Source organism: Microcaecilia unicolor, chromosome 1 (genome assembly GCF_901765095.1).
Source record: "Microcaecilia unicolor chromosome 1, aMicUni1.1, whole genome shotgun sequence".
Taxonomy (NCBI): domain Eukaryota; kingdom Metazoa; phylum Chordata; class Amphibia; order Gymnophiona; family Siphonopidae; genus Microcaecilia; species Microcaecilia unicolor.
Genome location: NC_044031.1, coordinates 566149592 through 566174500, shown reverse-complemented (window position 1 = coordinate 566174500; position 24909 = coordinate 566149592). Strand labels below are relative to the sequence as shown.

Sequence of the window (24909 nt, the reverse complement as noted above, 5' to 3'; positions counted from 1 at the left end):
GACTGACGTCTCTGCTTATCTATCAAAAAAGAGGGTATATTAAAATACTGTGAATTATAGTCCCAGTTACCTGCTTGAGTCAACTACTAAATTCTATTGGATTGACATAATCATAGCAGAATGATGTAGGGTAAAAATAATTCCATATGCTTTATAAACATAAGATGTATTGATTTCTAGAAATCAGTATTCATCTAATAAGGCGGAAATGAGGACTAGTTTTCAGACTTACAGTGAATATTATTCTCTTCATTGTGCAATATGTTACTATCAAAAATAGAATTGTTAAAAATAATTCTAGTAAAAAATATCTTGTAAAAGAATAAATCATTTTACAGACCTCATCTATTGCACCAATAAGATATAGACCATTATAGCATGTCATTTTATGTGTCATGAAGCCAATGAAAGATTGTGTCAAAACATTCAAATAAAATCTTTTATGCCAATGATTAGAGTATTATTGCATTCTTAATAAGACTTTTCAAATGACCCTTAACCTCTCTCTATAAATTGTAAAATCAAAGAACTGACAGTAAATTATATAATCAGGGTTATTGCATAGGTCTTTTTTTATTGTACTTTGGCCTCATTTTCAAATAAAATAAGGCTGACGGCCTATAAAATTTTGTACTTCAAAACTATCACACAGTTTGACTCACGTGCACAATTGTGTGCTCTATTTATACCAATTTAAGGATTAAACTAGCAGAGGCAATTTAGGTCAGAATATTCAAGTGCTAACAGTATGCAATGCCTGCACATAATACGCCTTGGGGTAATTAGCATAATTAACTGTTACATTTGTTAATGTTGCCCACAATTCATCTGCAAAAAAAAAAAACATAATTATTCCTATGATACTGCATAAATGAAGACCTTGATTAGAATATAGAAAGCACAATATCTTTTTGTTATCTTTTTTAACCACATTTTCTTTTGCTATAAACACATCTTCCCATATCAACAGACTAAGAATTACAGGTTTCCTTGCTGGCTCTGCACCAAAAGCAATCTTCTGTAAGCAAATACCACCACTGAAGTGGCAATTCTTATATCTCCCTCCAGGTTCACATCACCGTGTACTTGTGGCTATTTGATCTTTGCATACTGTATGTGTTTTTATCTATCTATCTATCTATCTACACACACACACACAAAAAAAAAAGATATACTCCTTTTGAGTGACCAGGTACATAATGCTGCATTGAAAACTTTTGACTTATCCATATCCATACATAGTTGCTTTCATTTTATAAGGTATATTCTAAAATATGTATGAAGCAAACCACCTGTTCATTAGATCCTATTCCTACATCTTGGTTCCTGGACACTAAATATGGTCTCTCTTTTTCCTTTCTGATGGTCTGTAATTGCCTGTCCTCTGGAGTTATTCCACATAATTGGAAATCTGTTGTTATTCGTCCTCTCCCCAAACGCACTAATATTGATTTATCTCAAATCTCCAACAACAGATCAGCATCTAATCTCCCTTTTCTAGCCAAGTTGACTGAAAAAAAAATGTAAATACTCAGTTACTCCAACATCTGGAAGCTTCAAACATTCTACTTCCACACCTGGCCAGCTGTAGGGCCGGTCATAGCACCAAAACAATAATAGTGTCTCTTATGAGTGACTTCTGTGAGATCTTTGACAGGGAAGATATAGCACTGGTTATTTCTTTGGATCTTACTACTGCTTTCAAGCTTGTTAATCACACCTCACTTCTGTTGGAACTTTCTACTATTGGGATTAAATGAACAGTCCTACAATGGTTTACATCTTTTCTTACTGACGGTATATTAAATTTTGTTTCCCTACCTTCTTCTGTTTCTACATCATCCTCTTTATTTTGTGGAGCTCCACAGGTTCAGTGTTGGCCCCTTTCCCGTTTAACACTTTCGTAAGCCCTTTGGCTATACTTATACAAAAAATTTTCAATTTTAACCTATTTTATGCAGGCAACATGCTCCTTGTGAACCTCTTTCTCCTGATCTTTAAAAATTCCAGTCTTGTTTGTATTCAATTAATGACTGACTTTTTCATATCAGTTGATTCTTAATCCCTCCAAAATAGTCACAGCCTGGCTTACTGACCACTTACTTTTTCTCTGTTGCCCACCCTTCACAACACTCCACTGATCCTTGTAAATTCTTTTAAGTTCTTGGAATCTTCTTAGATTCTAATCTTTCATTCAATGCCCAGAATGCTTTAGTGATTAAATCCAGCTTTTTGGCTTTCCATTACATTAGATCAGTATGTGATTTTATGGATAATTCAGCTTGTGCCACCTTACCTTATGCCCTTGTAGCATCACAGTTGGACTACTGCAATATAGCTTATGCAGGTCTTTCCTCTTTCCTCTTAAAATGGCTCCAGTCAGTTCAGAATACTGTCAGGATGCTCTCTCATATAGCAGAGGTTGATCGAGTTTCTCCTCTGATGTAACAGCACCATTGGCTCCCCGTTTCATTTCAAATCCAACACAAAATCATGACACTGACTTATAAGGTTCTGGTGTACCTCCCTACTTGCATTCCCAGGTGACCCCCAATCACCCCTTCTTCACACTTTGCTCTGTTATGAGTGCCAATTATCTCTGCCATCTGTATTTGTACCAAGCTCAAATCCACAAGACATTCATACTTTTTTTTGCACTGTCCCTTTCATATGAAACTCCACAACCCCCCTCCCCCTTGCCTCAATCCATGCTGAATCTTCTTACCCTAGATTTAGAACTGCTTTTAAGACTCACCTTTTCTCTCAGGCCTTTCAGGACACATGAGTGTAGCAGTGCCTGGCTGAGTTCCAGTTTTTAATCTTCTAATTTCATGTTTTACGGACTCCCTATTCTGTCCTATTTAATTTGTAGTTCTTTTCTTTTATAAGATTGAATTTCATAGTAATTGTAAACTGATTGGCTGTGAAAGGCGGTATATCAAGTATTCAATAAACATAAACATACCTAAGTAGAATTATATTCTCTGAAACAATGCTAATGCTTTGTATGTAATATATTTTGTATGCACAAGAAAATTACTTTTCCCCTTAATTTTGTTTTTCTTTTTTTTTTCAATTTTTTAGGGATGGACCTGAACAAAACTCACCACAGATTGGACAGTTTAGTGGCAATACTGCCTTGGAGTCAGTGTACAGCACATCAAACCAGATTCTAATTAAGTTTCACAGTGACTTCACAACAAGTGGCTTCTTTGTTCTCAGTTACCACGGTTAGTATTATCTAATTACTTGTTACCACATTACTTGGCTATTCACATTGTTTTTAAACTTATTGGGCCTGATGTTCAGTCTGTGGCGATCAACGTTTTGCTAACCACCGCCAGCGTTACACCTAGAAATTCAATAGTGGGCCATGTCTGGACACAGGCATTGAATTTCTGGGTTTCTGGAGCTGACTAATGCAGATCCAGTTAAGTGCAATATTCAGCACTTAGGGGCCCTTTTACTAAGGTGCACCTAAAAGTGGCCTGCGCTGGTACAGACATGTGTTTGGGACGCACGCGGGTCAATTTTTCAGCGCCTAGAAAAAAGGCGCTTTTTTGTGGCCGAAAATGGACATGTGGCAAAATTAAAACCAGCGTGCATCCATTTTTGGCCTGAGACCTTATCACCCCCCATTGACCTAGCGGTAAGGTCTCACGTGCTAACCAGGCGGTAAGTGGCCAGTGCGCGTAAACTGCCTATTACTGCCAGGTAAGTGCCACATAATAGAAAATAGAAAATATTTTCTACTGTGTGTTTTGGGCATGCATCAAAACTGGAATTACCACCCAGGGCACATGGTAGCCGAGTGGTAGTTCCAATTTGGCATGTGTTGGATGCACGTAGGTGTCTACGTGCCTTAATAAAAGGACCCATTAACTGGCTACGGGTTACTACATAAAGATAGGACTGACTTTTATTCAGTTAACCTGGCCAGGTAAGTGTTGAATATTGGCACTTAACTGACCAAGTGCCAACTCTGCCCCCAGAACATCCCTAAAATAGCTGGTTTTCAGTTTGACGCTAACAGGTTATTTTCAATGGCGTTAACTGGTTAAGTGCAAAAATTAGCAGTTACCCCAAACAAGTGACTTAACAGGCCAGGAGCCATTTTAATTAAAACATTTTAATTAAAGAATAATAATTTAACAGTTCCCACTTTTCTCACACCTCTGCCTCATTTTCTCCTCCACATGAGACCTGCTTTCAGCAGATTTATCACAAACAGAAAAAATGAAAAATCTGTTAAAAATCCATTCACAGATGCCTAGTGTTCTGCTGACAAGATACTTTTGCTTTACCTGTAATTGGTATTGTATATCACTTTGGAAGGGCAAATGTGATAAATCAATGCCAGATATATAATTTTAGCTGTAAAATAACTTCACAATTGTTGTTAAAAAAAAACAAAAACCTTCTGCTTAATACTGCAAATTGTTGGGAAAACAAAACTTGGCCTAGTAGATTTCAAATACTTCTTTTAATTCAGTTGATAATGTAAAGATGCAACAAGTCAACAAACAAACCTAAAACATGGGGAACGTTATTCATATTTTTTTCATTTTTCATGTTACTCCTGTTCCCTTGATTTTAAGCTCCAGTTAGAACAGACTATGACATCATTAATGTTTATTTACAAATAACCTGGAAGTATTTTAACCTGTTTATACCTTGAATTACTGTCAGGACTGCCTGAATGATAGTGACATGGTTAATATGAAATATTGCAAATCCTAGTGTAAACACCAGCAGCTACTTGGCCAGATTTTTCTGGTGAATTATGAGAGTAGAATTGAATAGTCATTTGACTAGCACTGGGTTTGTCTAGCAGGCTGCAAATTCTGTAATAACTTGAAGCCCTAGTACTCAGTACACACCTAGCCAGACAGGTTTTCAGGATGCCCACAATGAATATGATTGAAACAGATTTGCATACCCTACCTCCACTATATGCACATTTATCTTATGCATATTCATTGTGAAAATCTGACTGGCTAGGTGTGTCCTGAGGACTGGGATGAGGACCCCTGATCTAGCCAGATCTGTATGGCAGACTACTAAGGGCGTGCAGGGCAAAACATGTCATTTTGTTTAGTTTCCAATGTCATGTGCAGGATTTTTCATCTTCTTAATTTTGTATTATTTCAATTCATTTTGGAACAATACCATCAACAATGCATACTATTTTACAATAGTATACACTATTTTTTCAATAGTGCTCAGTATTACAAAATAGTACTTTTGCTCAAATAGTGTGTACTATTGCAAAATAGTATACACTGTTGACATAGAACAAAACATTTTTTGAATTAAAAATAACATGAAGCAATATGGGAACTGTTATAGACATTTTCCATTCCTTTTCAAACGAAGACATATCCCTATAGGCTACAATGAGGCTGAATGATTGGACAACAGTTATGCAGTTTTTATATTATAGAGCTTTGTTCTTAGGAAAACTGGGGGACAGAGGGAATTAACTGGGTATACCTCCAGCCATGCATTCCTCCTGCCCCTCCAATCCCAGAAGAAGTCCCCTCTCTCTTCTTTCCCACCTTCAATCTTACTGAGTGCCCCCATCCTCCCCAGGAACAGTTCTCTCATTCACTCCCCCCTTCAGGTCGCACCTCCCAGTCCCAGGAACATTATTGCCCTAAATCCCCACCCCCAAGATTCAAAATCATTGCTTATTTTCTCCCCACAAGATCCTATATTGAGCCATAGAGTCCTTTGTTTCATTCCCTAAGCCCCCTCCCCCTTTTTTGCAAGGAGCAGTATATTTTCTCTTTCTTCCACTCTGTCTCAGACAATAGCAGTATAAATGTAGGATTCCCTATAAGCATATCAAAGGGGTGGGGGGACACTTGCAGGCTACACATTCCTCCCCTCTCACATGCAAATTTGCTGCAAAACTGTGGTCAGATTGAATCAGGTCTGGTCATGATAGGTGCCACCTGCTGCAATGGCTTGATCTGCCTCATATAGGCAGCCTTCTGCATTGGTACACATGATAGACTCATCCATCTTGTAGCTTTGTCAGGTTCCAGCTTCCAAGGACAATTAACACATATTAAACTACACATTAACATGCATACAATCAGTTTTGTATGTTAAAAGTTCTAATGAGCATTACATTCTTTTAATGTTAAAATGACAGTCTGAAACAAGCAAAAGATGTCCTAAAATTGAGAAATCTGATGAAAAATTAAACTTATTGCCTATGTATATATAAATGTTTGCCTTGAAAAGCCAACTGTTTTCTTTGTGAATATAATTACTGCAGAACAGAATATTTTTTTCATTTCATCTTATCCTTGGTAAAAGAGGTTTATCAGAACACACTTGTCTCTCATTTCAATGGGGGCAATTTCTCCAAATGTGCTAGTTTTGTGCATACCAATACAGAAATGAGCCTCATTCCTAAGCTATGATGTGTGCAATATGGTGTGAGCCTCTCAAATTTACTGCTAATGCTTGCCGTTATACTTGCATTGTGCCATACAGAACTTCTTTCTGGAGTTCATAAGAATGTAATATATATAGACAACTTATCCAGGTGCATTTGGAAGTCTTTTGTTGTTGTTTTTACCAAGCCTGTGGCACCCAAAACAATGAGAAATATTTCTGTATCTTCCTGCTACATGTTCTTGTTTTATGACAGCATTTCTTGTTATATTTCTGTCTATGGGTATGCACACATGTCCGTTTGTAACTTCTGAATGACTATACCTAGCTGACCCAAAATTGGTATGAGGCTAGAGATTGTTCGAAGGCCCTTCGACCATTTTAGCTTTCAACTTTGCAGGGCTCTAGGGGGGTGCAGTAGCAAGAAAAGTTGTAATATGTGCCATAGGCAATGCATTGAGATAAGAACTGAGACCAGACAGAAAGCTGCTCCTTCTATATGCTTTGTCAATTTATATGCATGTATGTATGTATGTATTTATTTATTTAAGAGGCTTATAGCCCACAATTTCTAAGAATCAATGAATTACAACATACATGCATAACGATCATGATACAAAAAAATAAAGTTAAATAAATTACTATTAAACTAAAAGGTAAAATGATGTAGATGAAACCTTAATGCATCACATTTCAGCTGCATAGGGTCACAGAAAATGTAGGGCCCCTTTTATAAAGTGGCGGTACCTGTACTGCTGCTTTGCTACCTACCAATCCAGCACTACTGCTGGGCTACTGTCTAGCAGTAGTGCCTGCCCCCAACATGCGCCATTTCTGGTGCTGAAAAAAATACTTTTATTTGTTTAGCACTGGAGGCTTACCCGGCAATAATCGGGCAGCTCCACGCACTTCCTGGTTACCATCGGGTTAGCATGGGAGCCCTTACCAGCTTCTAAATAGGTGGTGGTGAGGGCTGCCCAGGGAAATGTTCGCATGGCAAGTGGTTCACCTACTGAATGGCCATTTCCTTTTTTAAAAAAAATCCTTTTACTCACTGTGGTAAAAGGGGACCTCAGTATGCGGCAAATCCATGCACCAATGGACCCTTTTATTGCAGCTTTGTAAAAGGGGCCCATAATGACATCCAGAGGTGGCCGATTCAAATCCCACTGCTGTTCCTTGTGATCTTGGGTCATTCATTTAACTCGCCATAGCCTCAAGTACAAACTTAGTGCCCTGTTTACAAAGCCATGCTATAGGCATGCTAACTTTTTAGCTAAAGACATAGGGTGTCTCCAGCATTAGCACACATTAAAAAGTTAGTGTGCCTATAGCACGACTTATTAAACATGGCCCATAGATTGTGAGCTCTCCTGGGACATGAAACTACCTAGTATACCTGAATGTAACTCATCTTGAGCTACTACTGAAAATGGTGTGAGCAAAATCCAAATAAATAAATTAATTAAGTAACTAAACATTTAAAAGGAAATGTAAGGAAACCCTCTATGCCTAATCAAGTAATGCTTGTTCGTAACTCCAGGAAGGACCTACATTTCTCCTGGGTTTCCCTATACAAGATAGAAAAAAACCCATACATTCTTAGCAGAAAAGGTTTATCTACTTCAAAGACTAATGACAGTAATAGAGTAGCTCATGTGTTAACTTTATCAATAGATGTTCCAAGAATATCAGAGATGATTAGACTATCTGGGTACACATCAACTACTTCTCCACCTGCAGCTTCTATCTGGGAGACCACAGTTTATAACAGCATACAGGAAATATAGTTCTAGAAGCAGACTAGATCTATATCAAATCAATCAATAACCTGTTCAAATACATAAATCGCATCAAACCATATCAAACATATCTCTTCAACTGCACAAGTAAAAGCTCCAGGAAATTCAACAAGGCATACCAACAAAACCAGTAACTATAAATGTAATACATAGCAACCTTACCTACTATCAGCAATGTTTTTTGCCTGCATCTACTTGTTCGAAGTTTGATAACGTTATTCTCTATGATATCTCCACCTTACCTATTATCAGCACTGTTATTTTACTTATATCTACTTGTTTAAATTTCGATTATGCTACTCTATTATGTAATTCTAACTGTTATCTCTCATTCTACTATCTACTAATGACACATTGTAAGCCACATTGAGCCTGCAAAGAGGTGGGAAAATGTGGGATAGAAAACCCGCTTTCAGTACCCTACCGACATATATATATATATATATATATATATATATATATATATATAGATATAGATATAGATATATAGATAGATATATGTCGGTAGGGTACTGAAAGCGGGACAGGAATTATTAATAAAACAAGGCATATAATAATGACTACAAATCCATGGTGTCACTGCATATATATCTATATCTATCTTTCTATCTATATATTGTAAAGTGGATCCTCTTTTCTCAACGGTTGCAGCTCTCCACAACCTGACGAACACCTTCCAGTACTGCTCCTTTTTTTCTCAGAACAATGAAGCTTTTTATTGCCTAGGAGGGGCTTCCCTCCTTCCCTCAGTTGTGGCACCAAAACACAAAACAAAGCACAGTTATCGTTCACCTTTTTCAAGCCGGTTAGTTGCCCAGTCCAGGCTTCCACAGCTGCTTCCTCTCCCTCCCTCCTGGGGGAGAGTAGCAGCAAATAATAAAAAAAAAAAGGAAAAAAATACCCTGTTCAGTGTAGCGGGGTTTTCCAAAACACAGTTCACTTTTAGCCAAGCTTTACCCCACTGCTCAGTTTAGCCAGGCTTCCAAAACACAGTTCAGTTCTAGCCAAGTTTTCAAAACACAGCTCAGTTTAGCCAGGCTTTCAAAAACACAGCTCAGTTTAGCCAGGCTTTCAAAAACACAGCTCAGTTTAGCCAGGCTTTCAAAAACACAGTTCAGGTCTAGCCAAGCTTTCAAAATACAGTTCAGTTCTAGCCAAGCTTTCCAAAACACAGCTCAATTTAGTCAGGCTTTCAAAAACACAGTTCAGTTCTAGCCAAGCTTTCAAAATACAGCTCAGTTTAGCCAGGCTTTCAAAACACAGTTCAGGTCTAGCCAAGCTTTCAAAATACAGTTCAGTTCTAGCCAAGTTTTCCAAAACACAGCTCAATTTAGCCAGGCTTTCAAAAACACAGTTCAGCTCTAGCCAAGCTTTCAAAACACAACTCAGCTTAGCCAGGCTTTCAAAAAAACACAGTTCAGTTCTAGTCAAGCTTTCAAAATACAATGGCTCTGCGCGGGCTCAAAGCCTAGGGTCCCACCCTCTTGGTCAGTCATACTCCTACCTGACCTCCTCCCGCTTGACCCGGCTTGGCCACGCTACTCCCTTGGCTTTCGCTGAGCCAGAGCTGAAAAGTCCATCGGCTCTTCCAGGGCGCTCTCCGGTTCAGTCAACTCCATAGGGCAAGGCTCACTCTCTGCCTCTCTCTCCTCAGGAGCCCAATCCATATTCTCCTCGCCCCGCCCTTCTCCCAGCTGCTCACCCTTTCTTTCATTAAAGCTTTTTGGTGTCTCTTCTTTCTCCACCCACCTGTTCCACCACCTCTTCCACCAGGTTGGAGAATCAGCCTTACTCCTTCCCCTGCGGCCCTCCTCTGGAGACTCCTGGGAATGCACATAGTTTCTCTTATCCCCAGGCTCCTTTGGGGCATGCTGGGAGTTGTAGTTCTTTATTTCTAGTTTTTTCCTGGGGAATGCCTGCCTATAACGGGGGTATTCTGGCCTATCCCAGGGTTCCTTTGGGGCCTTTCCTACATACTCTTTACAATATAGATAGATAGATAGATAGATAGATAGATAGATAGATAGATAGATAGATAGATAGATAGATAGATAGATAGATAGATAGATAGATAGATAGATAGATAGATATTAATCCCTATATCAGAACTAGAAATAAAAATACAGCTCTGGAATCCAGTTAATGAAGATGTGTATCACATTTCTAATTCCCCACTTTTGTGGCATCTGAATAAAATTCCAACTCTCTGTTGTACACTGGATCAGCATGCATCAGTGCAATTCTAATAATCACAAATAAGCACCCTCTCAGACAAAATGAAATCATCAGCTCATCTCTGAAAAAGCAACAGAGAAATGCCTAAAAAACAAAACAACAAAACCATGCACCATGACCATTTTTAAGCTGCTAAACCTTCTCAGAAGACAAACAGGTCATCATTGCATCTGAATCCAGTTTAACACTTACAAATATTAACAGCATGGTTGAGCCTGCCATCTTCCTACAAGGAGATGATAAAAACATACATACTTTTCATGGCTCTGCATTAAGCATTCTTCAGGAACAGGTCATGTTGTCCAGTGGTGTGCTGGTAAATGTTTAACAACAGGCTCTCTCTCTCTCCCCCCCCCCAAAAAAAAAAAACAAAAAAACAAAACTAGTGCACCTAGATCATCACTGCCCTTCCCTTACAGTGCTTTCAGGAAGGAAATCCCAGGAACCCCTCACCCCACCCATACCTCATGGCAATTTGCCCCTTTTGTCTGTCCCCAAACCCTCCACCCCATGGAAAACTCACCCCTTTTGATGTCTATGTATCATGTAGTTTCATGTGGTTGACCTTGGCCCTTCTTCTGAGGAGCCTGATGCAGACGTGTATCACTTCAGCCATCCCCCATCCTGCAAGTCAGCACTTTATTTCTCATCTGCTCTCCCCCACCCGTGTTTACCAGTAAAGGAAACTTTTCCCCTACAGAGGTTGCTGCTAGTGGTAGCATTTCACACACTGCTGTCAGCTTCGGTCCCGAAGCATTCCCGCTGCCTTAGTCAGTACCTGTGATGTGGAGGGACATAATCGAAAGGGACGTCCTGTTTCAATTTGGACGTCCTCGCAAAACGTCCCCATCCAGGGGCAGGGAAACCTGTATTTTCAAAACAAGATGGATGGCCAGCTTTCGTTTCGATAATACGGTCAGGGACGCCCAAATCCTGAAATTTGGTAATCCTTGGAGATGGTTGTACCTAGACTTGGTCGTTTCTGATTTTCGGCGATAATGGAAACCAAGGACGTCAATTTTAGAAATCACCAAATGCAAGCCAGCATTTGTAGTGCACTGGTCCCCCTGACATGCCAGGACATGAACTGGGCACCCTAGGGGGCACTGCAGTGGACTTCATAAATTGCTCCCAGACACATAGATCCCTTACCTTGTGTGCTGAGCACCCCAACCCCCCCCAAAAAAAAACCACTACCCACAACTGTACACAACTACAGTAGCCCCTATGGGTGAAGAGGGGCACCTGGATGTGGGTACAGTGGGTTTCTGGTGGTTTTTGGAGGGCTCGCTATTTCCTCCACAAATGTAACAGGTAGGAGGGATGGGCCTAGGTTCGCCTGCCTGAAGTGCACTGCACCCACTAAAACTGCTCCAGGGACCTGCATACTGCTGTGATGGACCTGAGTATGACATCTGAGGGTGGCATAGAGGCTGGCAATCAATATTTTTAAAGATGTTTTTTGAGGATGGGAGGAGGTTAATGACCACTGGGGGAGTAAGGGGAGGTCATCCCCGATTCTCTCTGGTGGTCATCTGGTCATTTTGGGCATCTTTTTGTACCTTGGTTGTAAGAAAAACATGACCAGGTAAAGTCATCCAAGTGTTTGTCAGGGACGTCCTTGTTTCTTTCCATTATGAGTCGAGGACGTCCTAGTGTTAGGCACACCCAGGTCCCACCTTCGCTACGCCTCTGATATGCCTCCTTGAACTTTGGCCATCCCTGTGATGGAAAGCAGTTGGGGATGTCCAAAATCGGCTTTTGATTATACCGTTTTAATTGACCCTGTGAGAAGGACGCCCATCTTCCGATTTATGCCGAAAGATGGGCGTCCTTCTCTTTTGAAAATGAGCCTAATAACTTCCTGTTGCCACAGGGGTTGAATGCAGTGGTAGGAAGGCTTTGGGTGCAACGCTGGCAGCGGTGTGTAAAACGTTATTGCTAGCAGCGACCTCTGGAGAGGAGAAAAATGCCTTTACAAGTAAACAAGGGGGAAGGGTTAGCCACCAGACCACAAGCGAGTGTGAGAGAGGGATACACTCTCTCTCCTCCACTGGCTATGGCAAGCAGGAAGTGACCCACTGCACAAAAGGTCACTACTCACTTCCTCCTTCTGCACCCAAAGACGCTAAGTGTGGCGCATCCAAATGCTGGAGATTTACCACTGCGATGCTGGAAATTGAAGGCCAAATGAGTGAGATTTTTCTCACAAACCCCAGCCATCTGCTGTGGCAGATGCGCATTCCAAAAACTGACATATTTCAATTAATTAATATAAAATACAATTCTTTTTTCTACCTTTGTTGGCAGAGATACCAAGGGTAGCCCATCTAGAAGATTGGTATGTACCACCCCAATAAGTGAAATTGAAGGTCAATGAGTGAGGTTTTTCTCGCAATGCATTCAATCTATAAACTTGAAATGGTAGTGAAGGGACTGAAGTCCAAGGAAGTGTAGCTGCTGGCTACACTTATTGAAAAGTAATGCCTTCACGTGTCTTCATGGATGACAAGTTGCATATTTTATACACAATAATTTCAAACATTTTTAACACTAAACCATATAGAAACCTATGGAAACAATTCAACTGTATTTAAAGATTCCTTATCTGGCAGCATCTCATGATTTAAACTTGATCACACACATGTCTGCTAGAAAGACAACTATCTCAACACACAATAGATTCTGCAACATTTTCTAAAACCCCATATGATGTTATAATAAACTAAAATTAGATTAAAGTTTTGGTGTCACCTCAGTAAGACTAACACATAATCCCTCCACTACAAAACACTATACAGAAATGTGTGTAAAAACACATTCAGAACCTTATCATACCTTAACAGCACTAACTGTAGTAATCAAGATATGACAGTAGGAGAACATGCGTTAAGTGCTGAAATGGGGGGAGGGATGTGTCCCCTCTCCTCCCCCCACCATTATAAATGACACAACTACATTTACTACTACTGCTACTTCTTATCATTTCTATAGCGCTACTAGACATATGCTGCACTGTACACTAAACATGCAAGAGGCAGTCCCTGCTCATCAGAGCTTACAATCTAATCAAGCCAAGCAAATAGGACAAATAAGGGATAAGAGGATTACTTAAGGTGGAAATGATAAAACAGACATGGGTACTGAACAAGTGAATAGGAGTTACGAGTTAAAAGCAGCCTAAACCATGTAGCCAAGATGGCTGACTGACCTGACGTTCCATGTCCTGCTCCTGAGTTTTTCTTCGGCTTTTGTCACAGTTCTGATGCCTAAGCAATGGGGGAGGGCTTCTGCACACTCCTCTCAGCAGAAGAATAGTTTCTCAACACCTGGAGCCATTGAGAGGTATATGTAGCAGCTCGGGTCTCAGAAGATGTTGAAGAACGTTGACAGCCCACTTGAAGATGCTTCAATGACTGGAGGTATACTGGCTCTTCTAGGGTTGGAAGTCACCCTCAGCCCTGATGCTAGGCTGCCACCCCTTCAACCCTCATTTGTCATCTCACCAGCACAGTCTCTTTTGACCCCCTGCATAACAGCAATGATGCCAAGCAGCAAGAGGGGGATTTTCCATCACTGGAAGAGGTAAAGCAGATGTTGGGAAGTATGATCCTTCCCTCAGTTGCAATCCTGTGGCCCGGAGAGTCACCTGGTAGAGCAGTAAATGAGTAATCTTTATTTGAACATGATTCTTTAGAGCTTGAGGTGAAATTGAATTTCCTGTTTTTAACTCTGACTCCCTATGAAGTGCATTTATATTTCATATGGAGAGCTCTAGTGGAACTTGGAAAAATTATGATACAACAAAATAATATTTTACAACCGAGAGTGGTATAATTGGAGAGACAAGTTTATAAAGATCAGGTAGATAATTAAAACCTAGAAAAGAGGATTGCTGACAATGAAAAAGATATTAAAGATTTGAAAGCAGCCCAGGCTACTTTTATTGTGGATATAGCTAATTTATGCAGGAGAAATGGAGAATTATGCAAGAAGTGATAATTTGTGATCTGCGAACTTTACATGTTCTACTTTGGTCACACCTAGAGAAATGTTAAAGAATATAAAGGAAGTTTTATATGTTCCAGATGATAAGATTTCACCTTTTGCTCAAGGTTTATTATCTGATTGTCTCAAATTCCTCTGAGAAGAAATCAAATGGTCCACAAGATATTGATGCCCCTTTGGACATCTCTGCAGTACTGGAGACACTGGATAGTGAATCTTTTGTAAGTTCTACTCTAATTGCTATGGTAGATGGAGCTTAACATACTGACTCAGGTAGTCTTTCCAGGCATATGGTGAAGCATGATAAATGGAACAGAGTCTGGAGTTGGCAATGGAGGAGAAAGGTGCAGATAAGAGAGATTTACCTGATGAACAGAGTTCCCATGAAGGAGAATAAGAAGATAAGTGTAGAGAGGTACGATGAGCTGCAGAGTGAAGGCACTTGTAAGTCAATAAGAAGAGTTTGAACTGTATGCGGAAACAGATAGGGAGTCAATGAAGTGACTTAAGGAGAAGGCTAATATGAGCTTAGCAATACTGGCAGAATATAAGCTGTGCAGCAGAATTTTGAACACATTGAAGGGGAGAGAGATGGCTTAGTGGGAGACCTGTGAGAAGTAAGTTGCAGTAGTCTAAGCATGAAGTGATGAGAATGTGGATAAGGGTTTTGGTAGTGTGCTCAGAAAGGAAGGGACAATTCTTGGTGATATTATAGAGAAAGAAATGACAAGTTTTAGCAGTCTGTTGGATGTGTCTGTTGGATCTGTCTCAACCTGTTCCAGAGGACTAATATACAAGTCACAACCAAACAACAATAACCCCATATCTTCAGCGAGGAGCTTCTAAAATAATTCCCAAACGTTTAGAAAGCTCTCCCAACTGATCTCATTCTTCTCATCTACTGCTATCTCGTCCAGCTTCAACATTTGAAACATTTACATTCTCCACAAGCTCACATCAGGTGGATCAGGTTTTCTCCAGTGAAATAGCATGCACTTGAATGCCAACAGGGAGGCCTTCATGCCAATGGAGTCAGCCCAGAATCCTTATCAGGAAAGATTGATATATTCCCCAAAATAGGAATGACCATATTTAACAACACTGTCAAGTTATCTATCACTCCGCCCACCCCACCCCCAAAATTTGAATTTTTGAACACCCTTAGAACAAGTGCTCCAAAGTTGCATAGGACACACCCAATTTTGTTCAAAATACTAGGTCAAAGTACTTAAGTAAAATTAAATGCATGTTTTAATACTTAAGCACTGGAAACTACACATTAACAGTGTTTTACTTAAAATTCACAACCCCTTCCCTTAAAAAATAAAAAAAAGCAACAGCATATTCCAATACTTTTTGAGTAAAGTAAATGCAATTACTGTTAACAATTTTATCCCAACAACTTTATTACTGTAAAATTCAGTCCACTTGTTCAACTTTAGTAAAACTACATTCTGAAAATGACTCATGCAGGGGCACATGTGAACCATTATTAAAACAGTATAACTAAAATTGTGTTGAACAGCTGCACTGCCAGGAAGTAGAGTGTTCAGCCCGATCACAACTTCCTTCAGATTAGGTCAGGCTAACACAAGTACTTTTTTCTTCAGTCTAACATGACATCACTGTTAAGTTTGCCTAGAGACCAGTAACCAGTTCAACAAACAGGCAATTTGATTGCTCTCACAGGCTGTATTCCCTAAACAGCAACATTCAAGGTGAGACAATCCACTTTTACACTTCATAATGTTTTCTTTGTTTACTGAGGAATCATTATTTACATTTTGTTTTTGCTTTCTTACATCCAATGTTAATTTTTCTTACGCTGCCACTTGTTAAGGATGCAAGGATGCATTTTCTCTCTCTGTTTTTTCAAATTCTATCTGCTTTATAGAAACATAGAAACATGTCAGCAGATAAAGGTCAAATGGTCCATCCAATCTGCCCATCCACAGCATCTACTATCTTCACCTCTCCCTAACAGATCCCCTGTGTTTGACCCATGCTTTCTTGAATTCAGACACTCTTTGTCTCCACCACCTCCACTGGGAAGCTGTTCCACATATCCACATCCCTTTCTGTAAGAAAGTATTTCTTTTGATTACTCCTTAATCTATAACCTTTTATCTTCATCCTATGCCCTCTCATTCCACTGTTTTCCTTCATTTGAAATAGATTCACCTACTGTATATTAATACCATGGAGATATTGAAATGCCTCATCATATCCCCACTCTCTTGCCTTTCTTCCAGAGTACTTTAAAGTATTAAGAACTCCACCGCCAAAATAAAGAACACTTGTCAAAACCTACATGTGGTTGCAGAATATTGTGGTAACAACTTAACTATGTTTTCACCTTGTACCTTTCACAACATTCACTAGAGGAAGTACAGCATTGAGGAGGAAAAAAGCCTCTGTACGTCAGTGGTCTGAATTTATCTTGCTTACAGACTCACAGAGCAACATTTCTTCATTGGCTAACAAACCTCCAATCTCTTTCACTTTCCTCTTTATGTTTTTCCAATTTATATCATTCAAAAAGACATTGAGTATAGCATATATCTTCAATGTATTCACAAACTTCAGGGGTCCTTTTACTAAGGTGTGCTGAAAAATGGCCTGCGCTGGTGTAAATGTGTGTACTGGATGCGCACAGGGCCATTTTTCAGTGCACTGCAAAAATGGCATTTTTTTGGCTGAAAATAGACATGGGCAGTGACTGCACAGGGATGTGCATTCTGTGAATTAGTTTGGAAACAATATATGGATCTCCTTGATAAAGCCAACTATAATTGATTGGCAAAACGGGACCCCATCAGAATTCATTAAGTGGAATCCATTTAAGCAATGTACATAAGTACATAAGTAATGCCATACTGGGAAAAGACCAAGGGTCCATCGAGCCCAGCATCCTGTCCACAACAGCGGCCAATCCAGGCCAAGGGCACCTGGCAAGCTTCCCAAAACATACAAACATTCTATACATGTTATTCCTGGAATTGTGGATTTTTCCCAAGTCCATTTAGTAGCGGTTTATGGACTTGTCCTTTAGGAAACCGTCCAACCCCTTTTTAAACTCTGCTAAGCTAACTGCCTTCACCACTTTCTCTGGCAACAAATTCCAGAGTTTAATTACACGTTGAGTGAAGAAAACTTTTCTCCGATTTGTTTTAAATTTACTACACTGTAGTTTCATTGCATGCCCCCTAGTCCTAGTATTTTTGGAAAGCGTGAACAGATGCTTTACATCCACCTGTTCCACTCCACTCATTATTTTATATACCTCTATCATGTCTCCTCTCAGCCATCTCTTCTCCAAGCTGAATAGCCCTAGCCTCCTTAATTTTTCTTCATAAGGAAGTCGTCCCATCCCCGCTATCATTTTAGTCGCCCTTCTCTGCACCTTTTCCAATTCTACTATATCTTTCTTGAGATGCGGCGACCATATTGGATGACACATTAAAGGTAAGTGCTATTCCTTTGAATTTTGTGAATACATTAAAGATATATGCTACACTCAATGTTTTTTTGAATGATAAAAATTGAAAATGTATAAAATTGGAAAAACATAAAGAGGAATGTGAAAGAGATTGGAGGTTTCTTAGCCAATGAAGAAGTGTTGCTCTGTGTGTCTGTATGCAAGATAAATTCAGACCGCTGACGTAAAGAGGCTTTTTTTCCTCCTCAATACTCTACTTCCTCTAGTGAATGTTGTGAAAGCTACAAGGTGAAAATATAGTTTAGTTGTTACCACAATATTTTGCAACCACATGTAGGTTTCTTCCAGAGTATACATATTGAAGTCTATAAGTCTGTCCTCGTATGTTTTATGACAGAGACCACTGTCCATTTCAGCATGCGTAACAAGCGCACGTGGAGGGGCATTGTCAACATGAAATCAAAATCCAACTTTGGACGTTTTGCTGAAAATGTGCAAAAATCAAAATGATGGGAGTGGCTTTACTAAGCATCATACACTGAGATCGCCTTTCAATGAAATATCATAACTGAAATGCAGATCCTGAATATGCTGTACTCCTCTGGTATCTATTTCTCAGGCTTTCAAGTTCACCTTGATGTTTTATTCAGGTCATGCATCAGAGTTGGTTTGGTAATTACCCTTTGGTTAACTGCACTAAAAGAGTGAATGACCTGAACTATATGGAACATTTTTTGTTTGCTTTAGCTGCTTACAGAGAATTTTCTAACACAAAAAAAAACACAGTACTAATACTTTAAAGAATATTTTTTTTCCTTTAATCTTTTATTTTCATTTTGTTTTTCCCCTTAATTCCATCATGTTCACATACCATCAATATGATGTTTACTGTCATTATACTCTGACAAGTCTACTCTACTGTATTTATGTATAACGCTCTATGTTACCAATTGGTCCAGAAAAAAATAAAATCATTATCAAGGCAACATCCTCAGGGTGCCATTCACTTCATTATTGTTTACCTTTCCCAGCTTTTAGTATTCCTTGATCACACACAACATATATTGTATTATTTCAGACTTGATAACAGAAATGACTTTCCAGCTGACATTGACTGTTAAATTGGTTCAGAATGAGAAATTTTCTAGCTATGGGTTGTAAACATGCCAATATTCTGTACATTCAAAGACTATGAAAAATTACTTTGGCCTACACAATACCTCAGCATAAACCCTTTCTGTGCTTCAATTATGTTTGAGTTTTGCAATATAACATTGTATTTTTTGTACTACAGCAAAGTGTCTTTCCACATAATCCAACATTTTATAGACATAGATGGTATTAGGTATAAAATATATTGGATTGTTTTGAAAAGCTTAGGTGAGATCTATGTATATAAAGAGGATAAATTGGTATAAGTCATTATGGGATCCTTTTACTAAGGTGTGCTAATGAATTTAGCATGAGCTAACAAAGTAGTGTGTGTTAAGAACATCTCAAATCAAGGTCTCCACCCGTTCATCTTTGCTGATGATGTTACGATCTACATCCCTTTTAGACACGATTTATCAGAAATCTCCAATGACATCAAGCGTGGATTGAACACCATGCACTCATGGGCAAACTCATTTCAACTGAAGCTGAACACCGATAAAACACATTGCCTTATCCTCTCATCCCAGCACAATTACAAACCCACAACCTTAACCACTTCATTCCCTTCCCATTTCCGATAGTCTCAAAATATTAGGTGTTACTATTGATAGCAATCTTACACTTGAGACCCAAGTGAACTCCACCGTAAAGAAAATGTTTCATTCAATGTGGAAACTCAAGCGTATAAAACCTTTCTTCCCAAGGGAAATTTTCCGTAATTTAATTCAATCAATGGTACTAAGCCACATTGATTACTGCAATAAAATCTATGCGGGATATAAAGAACAACTCACAAAGAAACTCCAGACGGCCCAAAACACAGCAGCCAGCTTGATATTTGGTAAAACACAATTCCAAAGTGCCACACCACTCCGTGAAAAACTGTACTGGCTTCCAATCAGAGAACACATCACTTTCAAGACCTGCACCCTGGTCCATAAGATTATCTACGGTGAAGTCCCAGGTTACATGATTGACCTGATTAATCTCCCAACCAGAAATAGTACCAGTTCATCACGGACTTACCCCAAGGGGTTAAATAATCTCAACTGGGCTGAATAAGGGTTCTATTCAGTGACATCACTCTCAGACATCACTCAGCTGAGCAATTGGTTGTCTGGGAAACGGCTTGCTGGGCAGTTGGGAGGTAAGGTTGAAGCTGGTAGTATGTGTGTTAACTGAGTACAGCTGTGTGTTATTTTTAAAGAGAATATGTTCTGTGGTTAAGGTGACTGATTTAGGAAAGAGGTGATTGCTGGTAACTACAGTGTTTCAGCAGTCTGTCACATTTGTGATATGATGAAAGTGTGGTGACTGATGATACTGAGAGCTGTGTGTGACCAGGCTGGGCAGTAAGTAGCACAGCTCCTGACTAATTCTGCCATGGGGAAAATCTGGATTTAGAATAAATCTGAAACTGCTGTAAAAGCTGTTATTTAGAGTCCTGGCAGATAAGAGGGAATAAAAAAACACTTCTTTTAAGTGTTTGATTAAGGATCACCTAGTTGGGCTGAGTATGCAGTGAGCCCTGTTGACTGTAAGAACTGAGTATCTTATTCATTCTGGTGACGGAATATGTTAATACTGGAAGAGGATAGGGGTTATTGAATTGATTTCTGATGGGATAACTGTGGGAAGGAATAGAATAGGGAAAAAAATAATTATCTGTTTTTTTTAATTGGGCTAGCTAGTTAGGGAAAACATTTAAGTGTGCCTACAGAAAACGTGTTAAGTGGTTTAGTTAAGTTTAGGGTTTTTAATTGTTGATTTTTAGAAGCTTAGGTTAGTAGGTGCGTCAGTTCCTGAAACCTGCGCTCTGGCCAGAGATCATCACTGCAGTGAGTCATATGGTACCCAACGTGTAAAAGAGGAAAGGAAAGAAGAAGAAGGCGGGAATTGAAGTATCCTTTCACATCTGTGATCCGCTGGACTGGAACCATCAAAAAAACAGTAAAGTCAAGAGAGTAAAATAATAAACTTTTATACTTACCTTGTGTAGTTTGGAGAACCTGCAGGAGAGAAGAGAGAGAAAAAAAAACCAAAGGATCAGTTCTTAATATTTGACATATGCAGTTTAGGGTTGTTATATGTTATATGTGCACATATAAATAGATACTTATCTGATACTGTTTAATTGCTGGAGGTGGTGTCTGGGAGAGAAGCTGGGGAAAGAAACATAGAATTAAACATAGAATCAAATGATAAAGGTAAAGGTTATCCAAATTTGTAAAAGTCCATGTTGTTAAGTTGTAACTGTATGCTGAATGTTACTAAGTTGATGTGAATAGTAACCGAGTGATTGCAGTAGGAGTTGCAAAACTTGTGTTCACTGAAGTTAAAAATTTAATACAATAAATTTGTTTTTTCTGAAAAATTCATTCCATCTGAATTAATATTTTTTTTGTATTCCTCATCTTGCTCCTGAGGAATGTCAGAGTGTCTGGCCAGACTACATCTCAGAGGCACTCTGAGTTCTTGATTGGAAAGTTTAATTCTCAGGAGAGACGGGGGTTACACCTGAATTTCCACTACCCAAATTGCAAAGCACTTAAATACAAGACAACCCATGCGTTCAACTTCTCTTACATAAGCACACAACTGTGGAACGCACTGCCACAAGCTGTGAAAACAATCTACAATCACCTAAAATTCAGAAACTCAGGTGTGGCGGAGTGGCCTAGTGGTTAGGGTGGTGGACTTTGGTTCTGGGGAACTGAGGAATTGAGTTCAATTCCCACTGCAGGCACAGGCAGCTCCTTGTGACTCTAGACAATCACTTAACCCTCCATTGCCCTATGTAAGCCACATTGAGCCTGCCATGAGTGGGAAAGCACAGGCTACAAATGTAACAAAAAAATAAATTAAAGACTTATCTTTTCAGAAAGGCATACCCGACTAGCCCAACTTAAATGCTTCAACTCTGCAACACTTCACTACCAAAGATCGTATTGGATATTATCAAACCCTCCTTACCTGTAACCCCACGTGCCTGAATCTTATCTTCCCTATTCCACCATAACATCTTTTGTACTTGTCCCCTACCGGACTTGGCGAATGCCTTTACGGTACTGTGTAAGCCACATTGAGCCTGCAAATAGGTGGAAAAATGTGGGATACAAATGTAACAAATAAGTAAATAAACATGCTTCCCATGTGCTAAAAAATACAGGGGGCGTGTTTGGGGTGGAAAGTAGGTATACACAGCACTAATTGGTTAGCATAGGTACATCACCACATACTGATTAGTGCAGGATTAGTGTGTGAGCCCTTATCGCCTGGAGAATAGGTGCTGATAAGGGCTCCCGTGCTAATAGTTATGCGCTAATTGGGAAATTAGTGCATGACAATTATTGGAGGAATTGGAAAATGCAGCCATTTTACAGCCATGCTAAATGTGGCTTCAGTTCACAGGCTACTTTTAGCACACCTTAGGCAGCTAGATGGGGAGATTTGAAAATCATCAGCCTCAGTGTGGGTCAAAGGACACACTCTGCCACCATACTGGAAAGGTATGGACCCAGTACGCCTATCTCCTTTTAAATCCTCTCACTATTTCGAGACCCAAAAATAAACATGCATTAGATTTATTAACAAACGTTAAAAAAAAAGTAGATGCAAAATGTGTTTAATGCTTGTCACCCTATGAATTAATGCATGTAAAATAGATTTCAACATTTTAACAACATATTATTACCAAACAACATTGAAACAAACTGATAAAATAGTCAAACACTGGGGAAATAATCTGAAAATTATTCAAAAGTATCCCTTCTTTTAATTCAAACATTGTTTAAATGTTTCATCGATTGAGAGTACACAATTTTGAACCAAACAGGAGGAACACATTGGTAGTTATATTCGGAGGGAAAAGGCCAATTTCACTACATACTACTTACAGTCAAACATTGATCTACTTGTTTTTATCTCTTTACCCTCTCATTTTGCCTATTGTTTTCCATTCATACCGTGTTCCATCAAGGTTGAATTTAACATTACCACATTTTTCCAGTTTAGAAAGATCATGTTTAAGGCTAAGGATATTAGAGGGGAAGCTATCAACACAGGCTACCAGAAAGATTGGTTATTTTACCACAAGGCATGCTATTTTAGCGTTCCTGTTATATTACCCCAATTTTAAAGGAGTTACCTTGGCTTCTAGTTAATTTTTGTGTGCAGTTTAAGGTGCTTATTACAATTTGTAAAGGTTTGAACAATGAAACACCTCTTGCAGTTGCTAATGTCCTGAAAATTTACCAACCAAATCATAGTTTGAGATCAGTTTACAAACTATTGTTGGAAGTACCCACGTTTAGGCAGATTAGACTTGACTCTTTTCTTGTCAAAACGTCCAAATCGGTATCTTTGAAACCCGTTTTCCAGATGTTTTTCTATGCTGTTCATCTGCAGTATGTCTATATCTCAAGGGGACATATCAGCAGGATCTGGGCGTTCCTTGAACATTTTTCAGCCATAATGGAACAAAACAAAAATGCCCAGGACTTAAACTAAGACATTTTGGTCTAGACCTATTTTAGTAATGACTAAGCCACAAAAAAGTATCCTAAATAACCAGATGACCACTGGAAAAATAAAGGAATGACCCCCTTACCCCCCCCTCATTGGTCACTGATCCTCTCCTACCCCCAAAAGTATGAAAGAAATAGTAACATACCAGCCTATATGACAGCCTTAGATGTTATAGCCAGTCCTATTAGAGCAGCAAGCAGGTCCATGGAGTTGCATAGTGGTCAGCAGTGCACTATGGAGAAGGGGACCCAGGCCAATAATCCACTTCAACTGTTACACTTGTATTGGAAACCCACCAAAAACCTACTGACCCCACATATAGGTGACACCTGCAGCAATAAGGGGTATGGTAGTGGTGTACAGTTGGGTACAGTAGCTTTTTGGTAGGTTTTTGAGGGCTCACTATACAATAAAAGGCAATAACAATGAGATGTGTACCTTTGAGCCTTTAGGTGAAATCCACTGCAGTACCCAGTCTACTAAGAATGCTGGCTCCTTCTACATCCCAATGGCTTGATTTTGTTTCATTTGGACATTTTTGTCCTTCAAAAATGCACCAAAAAGATAAATGAACAGAAAACAAAAACATATATATTTGTGATTGACATTGTTGAAGGGTTAGAAGGTAAAGTTTCCCTTTTTGCAGACGATACTAGGATTTGTAACAGAGTGGACACCCGGGAGTGGAAAACATGAAAATGATTTTTCCTATGCTTTTCCCGTGTCCTATCCCCTCCCCCTCCTCTCCCCCTCCTCCAATGCTCATCTAACCCTTGCTCATACCTCTTATACTCCCTTCACCCTTCCCCATCTCTACCAACCTATCTCTTTTATCACTCTGTTATAATTAACTTATATTTTCTCTATCAATACTTTGTAATCCATATTATTATGTAAGCTGCATTGAACCTGCTTTGAGTGGGAAAACGTGGGGTACAAATGTAATAATAAACAAATAAATCTGCAGAAGCTAGAAGAATGGTCTATGGTTTTGCAATTCGAATTCAATGCGAAGAAATGCAAAGTGATGCACTTAGGGAATAGAAATCCACAGGAGACATATGTGTTAGGCAGTGAGAATCTGATATGTACAGATGGAGAGAGGGATCTTGGGGTGATAGTATCTCAGGATCTGAAGGCAACAAAACAGTGTGACAAGGCTGTGATCGTAGCTAGAAGGTTGCTAGGCTGTATAGAGAGAGGTGTGACCAGCAGAAGAAAGGAGGTGTTGATGCCCCTGTATATGTCATTGGTGAGGCCCCGCTTGGAGTATTGTGTTTAGTTTTGGAGGCCGTATCTTGCTAAGGATGAAAAAAAATTGAAGCAGTGCAAAGA

General features: G+C 39.3%; 1 protein-coding gene across 1 annotated transcript in view; it reads left to right on the top strand.

The window, feature by feature from the left end:
• CSMD3 (CUB and Sushi multiple domains 3) overlaps window positions 1–24909 on the top strand; it is a 2043988-nt gene that overhangs the window by 1646213 nt on the left and 372866 nt on the right. The window contains exon 45 of the mRNA XM_030189879.1: window positions 3085–3230. Coding sequence (XP_030045739.1) covers window positions 3085–3230 — 146 coding nt within the window. The remainder of the gene's footprint in view (window positions 1–3084; window positions 3231–24909) is intronic.